The sequence below is a fragment of the Tachysurus vachellii genome, chromosome 4 (genome assembly GCF_030014155.1).
Source record: "Tachysurus vachellii isolate PV-2020 chromosome 4, HZAU_Pvac_v1, whole genome shotgun sequence".
NCBI lineage: Eukaryota > Metazoa > Chordata > Actinopteri > Siluriformes > Bagridae > Tachysurus > Tachysurus vachellii.
In genome coordinates, this window is record NC_083463.1 from 7359151 (window position 1) to 7373454 (window position 14304).

Below are 14304 nucleotides of genomic sequence, written 5' to 3' on the forward strand. Positions count from 1 at the left end.
TCCTGCACTCCGTGTAAGTGCACTTGTTTTTGTGTGTGTGCCGTTTTTAGACGCGGCCGATGTGAAGGGGGGAGGGGTTTAAACATGGCGGAAGTTGAGAAACGTCAGCGCGGAGAAGCAGAAAAAGGAGAAGAAGAGCGGAGTAACGGGATGTGAGGAGAGAGAGAGAAAGAGACAGACAGAGAGAGAGTGTGTGAGTGTGTGTGTGTGTCTGAGTCTGAGTGAGTGTGTGAGTGTGTGTGTGTGTGTGTGAGAGAGAGAGAGAGAGAGAGAGAGAGAGAGAGAGTGTGTGTGTGTGAGTGTGACAGAGACAGAGAGAGAGAGAGACAGACAGAGAGAGAGAGAGAGAGAGAGAGAGAGAGAGAGAGAGAGAGACACAGACAAACAGACAGACAAACAGACAAACAGACAAACAGACAGACAGACAGACAGACCCCGGGATGGCGGATGAAACCTTGACGCTGTTAATCAAGCTGCTCGCTGCGGTTTTTTACGGCGTGAGTTCTTTCCTCATAGTTGTGATAAACAAAAGCGTGCTGACCAACTACAGGTAAGAGGAATCTGTGTCGAGTGGGATTAGGAGTGGAAGTGGGTGTTGGATTAGAAGTGGGAGTGGGTGTTGGATTAGAAGTGTGAGTGGGTGTGGGTTTAGAAGTGGGAGTGGGTGTGGGTTTAGAAGTGGGAGTGGGTGTGGGATTAGAAGTGGGAGTGGGTGTGGGATTAGAAGTGGGAGTGGGAGTGGGTGTGGGGTTAGAAGTGGGAGTGGGAGTGGGTGTGGGGTTAGAAGTGGGATTAGGAGTGGGTGTGGGGTTAGGAGTGGGAGTGGGTGTGGGGTTAGAAGTGGGAGTGGGAGTGGGTGTTGGATTAGGAGTGGGAGTGGGTGTTGGATTAGGAGTGGGAGTGGGTGTTGGATTAGAAGTGGGAGTGGGTGTGGGTTTAGAAGTGGGAGTGGGTGTGGGTTTAGAAGTGGGAGTGGGTGTGGGATTAGAAGTGGGAGTGCGAGTGGGTGTGGGGTTAGAAGTGGGATTAGGAGTGGGAGTGGGTGTGGGGTTAGAAGTGGGATTAGGAGTGGGAGTGGGTTTTGGATTAGAAGTGGGAGTGGGTGTGGGATTAGAAGTGGGAGTGGGTGTGGGTGTGGGGTTAGAAGTGGGAGTGGGAGTGGGTGTGGGGTTAGAAGTGGGATTAGGAGTGGGTGTGGGGTTAGAAGTGGGAGTGGGAGTGGGTGTTGGATTAGGAGTGGGAGTGGGTGTTGGATTAGGAGTGGGAGTGGGTGTTGGATTAGAAGTGGGAGTGGGTGTGGGTTTAGAAGTGGGAGTGGGTGTGGGTTTAGAAGTGGGAGTGGGTGTGGGTTTAGAAGTGGGAGTGGGTGTGGGTTTAGAAGTGGGAGTGGGTGTGGGATTAGAAGTGGGAGTGGGAGTGGGTGTGGGGTTAGAAGTGGGATTAGGAGTGGGAGTGGGTGTGGGGTTAGAAGTGGGATTAGGAGTGGGAGTGGGTTTTGGATTAGAAGTGGGAGTGGGTGTGGGATTAGAAGTGGGAGTGGGTGTGGGTTTAGAAGTGGGAGTGGGTGTGGGATTAGAAGTGGGAGTGGGTGTGGGTTTAGAAGTGGGAGTGGGTGTGGGGTTAGAAGTGGGATTAGGAGTGGGAGTGGGGTTAGAAGTGGGATTAGGAGTGGGAGTGGGTGTGGGGTTAGAAGTGGGATTAGGAGTGGTAGTGGGTGTGGGACTAGGAGTGGGATTAGGAGTGGGAGTGGGTGTGGGGTTAGAAGTGGGATTGGGAGTGGGTGTGGGATTAGGAGTGGGAGTGGGACTAGAGTGGGATTATGAGTGGGAGTGGGTGTTGGATTAGAAGTAGGATTAGGAGTGGGAGTGGGAAAGCGATTAGGAGTGGGTGTGGGATTAGGAGTGGGATTAAGAGTGGGAGTGGGAAAGGGATTAGGTGTGGGTGTGGAATTAGGAGTGGGTGTGGGATTGGGAGGAACCTTTTAGGATACATCCAAATTCACATAATAGTACACTTCTAGTTCTGGCACCATAATCACTGTAATCTGTAGCAGCCACACAGATTGAGTGATTGGTGATTAAGTAGCTGTCAGAGGTGCAGCTTGGACATGTGACACGCTCATTCTCATTCAATGACCATTCATGTTCCTGCTGAGAAAAAAAAAAAAGCGTTTTTATTACAAATGAATAAATCCCAAGCTCCCAGTGCTTGTCGTGGAGAACCTCCTGTCTTGTATGTTTCTCACCTGTAGTGTTTTCACACCCACTTCATCTCCATTAGAGCTGTTTATCAGCTGATTAGCAAACGCAGTGAGTTAGGAGTGTGTGCAGTGTGCAGGAGTCCTCCAGGACCAAGCTTGGGAGGCTGTGATGGAAATGTTGTAGCACTTTATAAAGCATCATCGTACCGGCGACTAGTTTACCTCAGAGGAAAACGTCTTCTTTTAAAGCTTTCTCTTTTATATCTTAGGCAACGTTATGACGTGCAAACTGTCCATAAGTCCAAATGTGCAGGACTGTGACACTTTAAAGAAAGTCAGGAAAACCTTTACAGCCAGTTTCATTATAAAACTTTACAAATTGTACTTTTTTTTTTTTTTTTTCTTAAGCAATTCAAATATTATATAGTATTTTTTATGTTGACACATTTTGATGTCTTATTTTTGAAGGCATCTTTACAGCGTTTCTTTGCATGTGTCTCGCTCACTCTTACACGGTACGCTGGATTAGTATGCTTGCAGTAAACCTGGTAGTTTGTTTGAATGAACTACGGAGATCTCAGAACAGTGAGTGACCTTGTTGAGAAAATCATGACGAGACATATGTGAGATTTCTGGGGTGCTTTGCAAGCAACAGGAAGCAACAGGACGCTAAGTAACAGGAAACAAACCAAAGACCTGTTTTTATTTCCACATATGTTTTTATTTCTGTTTTTATTTCCACATGATCACAGTGCTTTCCTGAAAATATAGAGAGTATAAAATCAGGTAGCTTTCTTTCTTTCTTTCTTTCTTTCTTTCTTTCTTTCTTTCTGTCTGTTTTTATTTCTGTCTGTCATTCTTTCTTTCCCTGCTTTCTTTCTTTTTTTTCCCTGCTTTCTTTCTTTCTTTCTTTCTTTCCCTGCTTTCTTTCTTTCTTTCTTTCTTTCTTTCTTTCTTTCTTTCCCTGCTTTCTTCTTTCTTTCTTTCTTTCTTTCTTTCTTTCTTTCTTTCTTTCTTTCTTTCTTTCCCTGCTTTCTTTCTTTCTTTTCTCCTTTCGTTCGTTCGTTCATTCGTCCGGTCCTTTAAGAGTTGTACATCAGTGTATATCGTACTTATTTATATAAAAGTAAATGCAAATTGTACGTAACACAGGCCTTGTTTATTTAAATATAAGTAAATTAAATATACATACATATATAATTGATTTATTCTTAATCTGGGAAAATGTTATTTGTAATGATCTTAATGTTATTTTTTTTTATTTTTCAGTAAAAAAGTCAAACATAAATCTAACTATAATTAGAAAAAAAAACTAATTTGTTATATATAATTTTATTTATTGAAATTATTGTCCTTTTAATCGGGGGAAAAAAAATTAAAGTAAAATCTTCATGAATGTGGGACATCCTGAAAGAGATTTGTGTTTCTTAAAATTTAAAATGATTTAATTTTTTATTTCTTATTTTTTTTAAGGAAAAACTGTTTAAAAATACAGTTTGGTTTAATTTGCGTGTATTTGGTTTATAAAAGAAATCGATATGTCTATCAGTAATGTCACAAACCGGCAGACTGTATAGCACAGAACAGGCATATAGGATGTGATGTCGTTGCGCTGAGTAGGCGGGGCTTAAACCTGCATCAGAGTTGCTAAGCTTCAAATAATTTGTATTTTCTTAAAGCATTTCTGTCGTTCGTTTCAGGTTTCCTTCATCGTTATGTCTCGGCATCGGGCAGGTAAGACGCGTTTCTTCTTGTAGCTCTTTTCCCAGTCCTTGGTGGTGCAGAGAAACGTTCTCAGTGTTGGTGTTTTAATGACAGATGTTGGCCACAGTATTGGTGCTGTGGACCGGAAAAGCTCTGCGGGTGATCACCTTCCCTGGGTGGGAGCTCAACATCGTCAGCAAAGTGAGCACATGTGTATACACACACACACACACACACACACACACACACACACACACACACACACACACACACACACACACACACACACACATAGTGTTCTTTACACTGTCTAAACACTCCAGGATAACCTAAGGGATAACATTTAGCCTCACTTCTATTTTCACTTCTAAAAATGAAAGAACACAAGTTTCTTTTCTTCGTTCAACATTTTGCAGCGAAGTTCAGCGTTTGAGTTGAGTTGAGTTGAGAAAGACTGTGAGTAAAACGTGGTGTGCTGAGCAAAAATAAACTAAGTAGTGTGGCGATGAGCTTATAAATATCTAGTGGTTTTGTTTAGTTCCAGTCAGCAATGCCAAGTTAGTCTGTGTTTGATAACCGCCACGTGATAAAATTACGAAGACGCCAAAAACGACAGCCGAGGTGACGGTTTGACGTGCTTTAGAAGAATTACACAGACGGTGCTTACGGTGCTGTCGCGTCGCCATGCCAACAGTCTGAAGTTATTTTAGTAATGTTTTGGGGAAGTGTCCATGAAGAGAGCTGGGACATCTGTGTGAAGTCACAGCCTGACATAAAAGAGATAAAAACCACTGAAGTAAAGAACTTGTACTCCTAGATATTAATGGACAATTTATTTCTTCTGTTTCAGACCTTTCCTTTACCTCTTCTATACGTAGGCAATCAAGTAACCGGACTGTTTGGAACAAAAAGGCTAAAGTATGATTTTTACACAAAGAAACACAAATACACCCTAAGGCTGTGTTCACAGTACAGTTTTGAGCAAATCAAGTCTATTTAAATCATATTAGAGACACGTTCCTGTGTGGTGTTGTGTTAGATCTTCATTATCTCTGAAATGCTCGTGCTACTTTTTCTTGGCTATCGTTACTGTAGTATTTGAGAAGGAATTGTGACGGTTCACACGTGAATCAGCATGTCGACTTGTGTACATCGCTTCAGGGCAAACTTCTGTTCACACTTACAAACACGTGTGAATCGTTACAGCAAAAAAAAAAAAAAAGAGCAGATCTGGGCAAACAGATATCTAAACAAACAATAAGGCTTTGTAATATTAACCTTACTGTGAGAATCTACACACTGGTAAATATTGTGTGTCGTGTTGTGTAGCACCCGAGATTTGATCAATAACGCAGTTTTATTTCTCCATCTCCAGTTTGCCGATGTTTACGGTGTTGAGGAGGTTCTCCATTCTCTTCACAATGATTGCTGAAGGCTTCTTGTTAAAGTGAGTGAATAGGCACTTTGAACAATAAACTGTGTAGAACTGTAGTAATACTCTTAAACATGTCATGTATGTGTTCTCATTGTGATGATGATGATGATGATGATGATGATGATGATGATGATGATGGTGATGATTTAATTTTTTTTGCTGTTTTTATTTTTTTGTTTTAGGAAGACATTCTCATGGCCAGTTCAGCTCACTGTCTTCACAATGATCTTTGGGGCGTTTGTGGCTGCAAGGTAAACTTCTCCACTGAGCTGAAATTATTACACTATGAATTACAGTGCAAATAACATGAAACGACAGGAAGTTTTACAACAGACAGATGGTAGGAAGGAAGGAAAATAGGAAAGAAGGAAGGAGAGAAAGAAAGAAAATAGGAAAGAAGGAAGAAAAGAGAAAATAGGAAAGAAGGAAGGAAGGAAAGAAAGGAGGAAGGAAATGAGGAAAGAAAGGAAGGAAGGAAGGAAGGAAAGAATGAAGTAAGGAAGGAAGGAAAGAGAGAAAGAAAGAAAGAAAGAAAGAAAGAAAGGCAGACAGATAATACAGTGACCACTCAGTAATATGGAGTATTTATTTATTTAATTAAACACACCTCTGACACTGAAACATCCTGCAAAATAACTGTATTTATTCATTAAACCTGTCATGATGAAAACTGAGAAATGTCTACAGAATTTTTAGCCACAACTCTCACTGAACGATGTCACTAACAGTTCAGTAAAAGTTAAAATAATTTGACAATGCAAACATTTATAACATTTATATATATATATATATATATATATATTTGCTAGAAATGTTTGCATTGTCAAATTATTTTTGCTTTTACTGAGATTTTGATGTATTTGGCCTCTACTTATCACTCTACAATGTCATTCTAGTACATTGTCATTGCCTAATTAATGTTATAAATATTTGTAGTTGATGTTATAGATGCTATAGGTTGAGTTTTATTATCTAATTAATTCTATAGATGACTGTTGGACTGAAAAGCGTTTTGAATCTCTGAAGGAACGTGTGCCTCAAATGCTTTCAGGTTTTTTTTTTAGTACTGTGTGTGACTGCCATGTTGATGTCCTGAAAATACTTAACTGTGGCTCTGATCTTTAATTAACACCTCTCTGTGTTTCTCCACTTCTGTTTCGTCCAGTGCCGACCTGTCCTTTGACCTACAGGGCTATGTATTCATCTTAATGAACGACGTCTTAACTGCTGCTAATGGAGCCTTTGTCAAACAGAAGTTGGATTCTAAAGTACGTTTTTTTTAAACGCCCTTGAGAAACGGTGCTCACTCTTAAATGTAGACTTGTGATGTAAAAAAAACTTTAACTTCTCTGGGGTTCTAAAATTGTGCATAATAAACTCCTGTGTGCAAAACAAATTGGCTTTTAAAACACATGTACGGTCTGAATCGTCCGACTTGTGCTGGAGAAACACCAACACAACTTCCCTTTAAAAAGCTGGTCTTTACCATCAACAACATACTGAAGCTGTTACATGAAGTTGGAGTGCTTTATGTTTGTGCACATATAAAAGTGCACATATAAAAGTGCTCAAGTTGCTCAATTGGAAAATCTACAGTGGTGTGAAAATCCCTCTTATTGTATTGTTTTCGTTGATGTATTCAGAAACATAGTGGATTTCACCCATAGTGATGACTGTCTGAATGTACGAGTGGTTACTTGGCACATAATTGTTTGGAAAATGCCAGAACTTCAGTCTTTAGTTTCTCTTTGTAATGTGCCTGTGCTAAAAACCCCTTTAAAAAGAGATCGTTCTTTCCTGTGCAAAGCTGCATGTATCAAATATTTTAAACAAGACCTTCCATATCTCAGTCGATCTTTAGATGTACCAAATGACCTTACTGTTACATTCTATCTGTGTTACCTTCGCTGGAATGATTGATTAGACTAGCGTGATATGACTGACAATAAATGAGGCGAACATGATGGGGGATGTTGTAGCCAAGTGGTTAAGGTGTTTAACCAATCTGAAGGTTGTGAATTTAAGATCTCAGAGCTGCCACTGCTTGGCCCCTGTGCAAGGCCCATAATCCTCAACTGTATAAGGGCGTCTTCTACATGCCGTAAATGTAAATGCAGGTAGTTTGAGCTCAACCTGTAGGTGTAAAAGCCAGTAGGTGCAAAACACCTTCAACTAAATACTCATCTCAACTGATTTGCCCGTATTGAGGTTCTTGCATATGCATGAAGAAGAACTCAATAAATCTTATTCTTTCTTTGCTCTAGAAACGTTCACACTTGAATGATGCCTGGTCTTCTATATTATGCGTGCACCTTTATATCGTCGCTGTCAGGCGGAATCCTCGTATCTCCAAAACCGTTATTTTTCAGGAAATTAAAAAATTGCCGTACCTTATCTGCAGTGCACAGGGTTTAGTCCGCGTTGCAGTGGATTGTCTTGTGCTAAATTCCTGTCCTCAGACGAGCACCAGAACTAGCGGGGGTCAAGATTTTTTTTTCTTTGAGCCCAGTGTTTTGAAGACATTTACCTCAGAAGACGTGTTGATTCGTTGCGACTCTTATTGAGGAGAAATATGCCGCGAAGCTCTCCCGCGGAGTGAGGAAGAGGTGGACAGTTGAAGTGTCCAATGGAGTTATGAGATTTGTGCTCAAGCTATTTTCAAGACTTTAGATTGGTTAATAACTTGTAAAAATAACAGACCCACGTGGGGACTGACCAATAGCATCGATATGTGAAAAAATATGAAATTGACAAAATTTGGACATACGAGGTTTCCGCCCGACAGCGACGATATTGAGTATGAGCACAGCCTAGACTGTGCTGTAAATGACGACGTAACAACTCCAGTACCGTTGCTCAGGATCTGGACATGGTTAGTAAGATCAGCTACGAAATGACAAGAAAAATGTACTTTATTCATAGATCCAGAATGTTACTTATCCACACCAACCTTTTATTAGTAGCGTGTGGGACGGTCAATTATCAGCCTTTTTTTTTTACGTTGTAAAGCATGATTTATTTATTTTTTAATTCGGTTATATCTTCAGATACGGAGATAAGATGCAGCTTGGAGAATAAGAAGGAGACACGGACACAAGGGCTTGTGTTGTATTGTGGGTAGATAAGTTCTCAGATCCGTAACTCAGATGTCCTGTATTTTTAGTTTGGGAGTGTCAGAAAAAGAGAGAGAGGAAGAGAGATGTGAGGAATGCATTCATGGCATCTGCACACTGGAATGTACCATAAATAACTCTGTCTGTTAACTCTGAATGTCTGTTTCCCTGTCTCCCCCTCTTCAGGAGCTGGGAAAGTATGGTCTACTCTATTACAACGCTTTATTTATGATCCTGCCTACACTCCTTTTAGCACATGTCACTGGAGACATGGACAAGGTAAGCAGTCTGTAACATAAAGCGCTCATTGAGACACGTAGGACGGTCGATCTAAACTGTTTAAAGCTCAAGATTTCGAATCAGTTTCTTTTGAAGGACTTCCATAATTACCTGAAATGCCTGTTTGATGGACGTCCATCAACGATCCCTCATCACCAGAGCTGGCTGGCAGCTTGAGTCAGACCATCTGCTTCCCTGATTAGAGGCCACATATTCAGTTTCCTTCTTCAGAGCTGCTTTAGTTTTAGATTTAGATAATCAGAAATTCCTTTCAGGATTGTTTTGTTCCCCACAAAGGGCAAAAACGTCATCGCTGAGAGAATTTTATTCCGCTTAACTTTTCACCTCGAATGCACATTTCATGACTTTCAGGAGCTGCTCTGTTTCAGCTCTCAAATCATGATCAACGCCCCATGAATGGCTCATTTTATGCAGCGCTGTGTGTTCACAGCAAGGCCTCAGTTTATTCAGTACGCTGTCTCTCAGAGAAACATGAGCGCTCCTACACAAAGCCACCATTATTCCCGCTTGGCTAAACAGGGGCAATATAGTGGCTTGTGGAGATGTGCAGGAAATGAAATCAAGGTATTTTGCCCTATATTTTAAAATCATGGTAATGCTTTTCATGAAGATATCCTTAATTACGATTATTTAGTTCACATTAATAAACCGTAGACTTCAGCATTAATAAACTGCAGGTAAATTAAACACAAGAATAAAATGCTGTATATCAATACAAAGATTTTCACAAAATCATTTGATTGTTAATTAAATACACAGTCATTGATTTTTACTCAGTCTCCAGTTTCTCACTGTAATTTTCCCATGTGTAAAAAAAACCCTTGAATAAAGATCAACTAACATCTTTAACCTTTATCCTCATGCAAGAGTTCAATTTAATTTAATTCAATTATATTTGTATAGCACTTCTAACAAATGGACTATATTTCTAATGTTCTGTAAAGTTGCTTTGAGAAGTTCAAAGCAGCTTTACAGAACATTAGAAATATAGTACAGAAAGTTCAAAATTAATATTTAACAAAAGTTCAAGACTAATTTTAGACATATTTTAATTTAAATGTATTTGAATTCATCCCCAATGAGCAAGACAAGGTGACTAAAATAAATTTCATGTAATCATTTAATCATGTAATCATGCAATTTCATAAAAAATCATTTTAGTGTTTTTAGTGCAGGTAACATTTCTATATTTTATATATATATATATATATATATATATATATATATATATATATATATATATATATATATATATATATATTTAATTAATTTCTATCTTGAAATACTCTTGCTCTTAAGATATTTGAGCTAATGTTAATCACTTATTTCTTGAAAGAAACTAAATTATATGGTAGCAGAATAAGTAAATGTTAAGCTTGACTCTATAAGCATGTCTAGAAATAAGGTTTCATATTCTTTTGTATATGTGATTTATAGTAATCTTATAGAAGGAAATACTGGATAGAAATTTTACTTCACTATATTCAAGATGTTTTTAGTCTTATGTTTTCAAGTATGATCCTTTATTCAGTAAATTCACTTCAACATCAGACACAATTTTTGCCTGCTGTCTTTTTTTTTTAATTAAATTTATTTTATATATATATATATATATTTGTTTATTTATTCATTTATTTATTCAGTGAAATTCTGAAGTTTACCATTTAACAATCACAAACATGCGCTTCATTTTTCTTAAGGATGATAAGAAATCCAGTGAGGAGTGCAAAACGAATTAATCAGTATTTGTTCCATTGTTATTTATTTATTGTGTATTAATTCAAGATTCAAGATTTGTATTGTCATGTGCACCTAGGTACAATGAAATCCTTTTATTTATTTATTGTACCTCGCAAGAACAGAGGGTAGAAGGGCAACAAACTTTAAAATTACAATAAAAAGTAAAGAAATTGCAAAACAAAAAGTTAGGATCAGAGATAAAAGTAAGTAAAACTTAAAGGTAAGAAGTACAATAAAAAGTAAAACACTGATGATCGTGTTAAATAATGTTGGGTAAGGGAACCTTCAATTCTTCTTCATCTTCATCTTCTTCTTCTTCTCCTTCTGCTTAATATTAATATAATATTAATTAATAATATTACTTAATATTATATAATATTATTCTAAATGTATATTTTTATTAATGTATTGACCTGTTCGTCGCAGATCGCTTTCAGTTTTATTCACATTACAACAGGAAGAGCCAGTTTTGTACACACCTGACCTGCAAGGACATGCAGTTCAATAGCTCAGTATCAGGTTCGCTTCTGAGGCAGCAGCTTTATTTCTGCATTACATCAACGTTTTGTTCTTCTGCCGAGTTTAGAGAAAAAGTTTAGAAAAGTTTTTGGTGTACTGGTTTTTGTGATGCCCAAACACAGAAGCGCAAATTAATTCCAAGAATCGTCTTTTAATTCTTCGGTCTAGACTTTGTTCTTATAGAGAGATGCTTTTTTTCCTGTCTTATTTAATGTCACCTGTCATCATAATGTCTTTACTAACAGCTGCTTTTCTCTTATACAAACTCTAATCTTCCATCACGAGGAAGGCTTAAATATTTGGCAACCGTATATTTTTTAATCAGATCAGGTGACTGCTTTTTTATTTTTTTATTTTTATTTATTTATTTTGTGCATAATTTTGAATCTGATTTAAAAGATTTGCCATCACACACACACACACACACACACACACACACCGAGTTTTGCTCACTTACATTAAAGGAGGTGTACATGAAATAAGAATATGACCTCCTGAACAGATAGCAGTGCTGACACGGAAAAAATAAATTCAACCTAATGTAGCAGGAGAACAAAAAATACTATCTCTAAACGATCACAACTGAGCTGCTATGATTTAGTAAACCCTTGCAAATGTGGTCTTGGATAAAAAAAAAAAAATGGTTTCTCTCAGTAAAGCAGTGGACACAATGAAAGTGACGTTCTCTCTCTCTCTCTCTTTCTCTCTCTCCTTTCTAGGCCCTGGATTATGAGGGATGGTCAGATACACTCTTTGTGGCGCAGTTCATTATGTCCTGCATAATGGGGTAAATTTAACATAAACAAATATAAAAGGGTGCAGTTTTGTAACCGTGATGTCTAAAGCTTTTATTTTTTCTTTCAAATAAAGATTTATCTTGATGTACTCCACCGTGCTTTGCACTCAGTACAACTCGGCATTGACGACTACCATCGTCGGCTGCCTCAAAGTAAGTTTGTTCAATTTTTTTTTAAGGATGGCACGATGGATGTCGCATTTTTTCACTCTTTTTTTTATTTATGTGGTTACAGAATATATTAGTGACTTATATTGGAATGGTGTTTGGAGGGGATTATATTTTCTCCTGGACTAACTTCATAGGTCTGAACATCAGGTACGTTGTTAAACTTTATTGAACATTTCTGTCATCCTGATTTCACTGGGCTGTTGTGATGATTGTGCGTGTGTGTGTATGTGTGTGTGCGTGTTTCCTCAGTATCGCTGGTAGTCTGGTGTACTCTTACATAACGTTCAGTGAGGAACAGAGCAGCAAACAGGGCGAGAGCATCAACAAGCTGGAGGTGAAGGGGAAAGTGGCGGTATGAGCAGAGCTTCTGCTCAAGGCTTCGAGGAAAACGGATCATTTCTTGTTTTAACTTCGAGTGACTCAGAATGTAAAGAGCAGACCTCAGGATCGATGAACAAACATCATCAGCGAACCGAGCAAGAAAAGACACGTCAAGGTGCCAAGTGTGGAACACAGTCATTGTAAAAGAAAGAAAACATTGGACGTCAGTTATTTATCATCCAACGATATCTCTATAGAGTTTAAAAAAAAAATGAAAAAAGAAAAGCTATGTTTAAAGGACATTTAGACTGAATCTTGAAAGAATAGTTTTTTTATTATTATTTTTTTTTTTTTTTTAGGTACGCTCAACTTGAATTTATATTTTCTTATAAAACGAAAAGATATGAATCGTCATTTATGGCAGTATTATGCCATTTTTGGTTTTGTTTCCAGGAATGTGCCATATTTTATTTGTAGTATTTTATGTTGGTCGAAGGCTTATGATGTTATGTTTTATATTGTTTTATTATTTTTTTTCTCAGTATTAGAAATGTCTGTGTAGACATCCCCCTCTAGGATCATGTAGTAACTTGTTTTTGCTTCTTTTTTTTGTACTCTGCTGTGCTGTTATCTTCTAAAGTGAACAATGCAATACTTGCACTTTAAACAGGTCACAGGTACTTTTTTATTTCATTATGAACAACGAGGAAACGTTTACGGTAGATTAGTGAAAAAACTTAACTCAAATTTTCCATTGTTTTTAGAACTGCATTTGGGTGACTAGAGGGGAAAAAAAGAAAAGATGTACATCAGTCATATGTACATCAGAGTTAATATCCTTGGTACTTTTAACCGAGTCAAAATGTGAAGACGAATTCAGTCAGTGCTATCTAGATGTTATACATCTGGAATCCTCAGTAATTTGGCTGGATCCAGTCTGTATATATTTTTACCTGCATGCAAGACACATAAAACATTTAAATATAAATCCCTTATCACACAGTTGAAATTTTTTCCCTCTTCAGATCATTGATCATCTTTCAAGCTTAAGGAAGTTAAAGCTATAGATGTATTTGTTCATTTTCTGTTCCTTTTTAGTCATGGTTATTTTTTTCAGGACGTACAGAGCACTGACCGCATTAAGACATGGACACGGCTTGTATTTACTTTGTGTTTGTATAGTTTTTTTTTTTACTGCTTTTTTCCCCCTCTTTCGTATGAACAAGAGCTCAGTGACTGTAGCAGTGGAAATCCGAGCTTGCATGTATGTTATTAAAATACCTCAGTTTTCCATCGGTTGGATTTGGTCAGTTTTCTTCAGACAGCTGAACTCGTTTGCTTGTTTGATTTATTATGGAGTTTTATGGAGTAACTAATGTGACAGAAATACAAGGCAATACATCTGTCTTATAGGGTTTTCTAGTGTGTACTTCAGTATCTGGTGCTGGTGTACATATTAATTTGTTTATTTGTTGTTCTAAGTAAGGATAAGTGCAATATGACACATCATTTCATATATATATTTATATAATTTCTACATTGGCATTTTTTATAGTGCTCCCTACAAACATATTGCCTAATCATTTCAAGTCCTAACTTATCTGTTAGTTTGAGATCTGTTCATGTCATGTACAATGTTATAAAATTGAGTAATTTCATCCAATCCAGCAATTTCACTGACAAAGTTTAGTTCTAATGTCTCATGTTACTTGTTCAATTTATGTCTAATAATTTTATACCTAGGGGATAAGTACAGCTCCGGGGACTAAGAGCCTTAGCATCGATCTGTATGGATTTGTTTTGTTGGTATGTTTTCTTTGTATATTTTTGGGTTTCCTTTGGATTCTCTAGTTCTCTAGTGTATGTTTGTAGGTGTATTAGTCATGCTAAAAAGTCTCTAGGAGTGAATAAAGGTTTCCAGGCTGTATTCCTACTTCATAACCAGCGGTCCAGGGATCGGTCATAATAATGACTGATATTACTAGTTCATTTCAGGTCTGACATT

At 37.9% G+C, this 14304-nt stretch overlaps 1 protein-coding gene across 1 annotated transcript; it reads left to right on the forward strand.

Annotated features, from left to right (window-relative positions):
• The first annotated feature begins 104 nt into the window (after nucleotides 1-104).
• slc35d1a (solute carrier family 35 member D1a) lies at nucleotides 105-13594 on the forward strand. The gene is made up of 12 exons (XM_060867515.1): nucleotides 105-550; nucleotides 3901-3934; nucleotides 4019-4105; nucleotides 4755-4822; nucleotides 5280-5351; nucleotides 5522-5590; nucleotides 6505-6607; nucleotides 8639-8731; nucleotides 11731-11798; nucleotides 11882-11960; nucleotides 12043-12125; nucleotides 12228-13594. The coding sequence occupies exons 1-12, from the start codon at nucleotides 441-443 to the stop codon at nucleotides 12334-12336; spliced, it is 975 nt and encodes a 324-aa protein (XP_060723498.1). The 5' UTR covers nucleotides 105-440; the 3' UTR covers nucleotides 12337-13594.
• Nucleotides 13595-14304: the final 710 nt, after the last annotated feature.

Coding starts and splice junctions, on each gene's coding strand:
- slc35d1a (XM_060867515.1), top strand. CDS start 441: ATGGCGGATGAAACCTTGACGCTGTTAATCAAGCTGCTCGCTGCGGTT. Junction 4,823..5,279: donor TTTGGAACAAAAAGGCTAAA/GTATGATTTTTA, acceptor CTCCATCTCCAG/TTTGCCGATGTTTACGGTGT. Junction 5,352..5,521: donor GCTGAAGGCTTCTTGTTAAA/GTGAGTGAATAG, acceptor TTTTTGTTTTAG/GAAGACATTCTCATGGCCAG.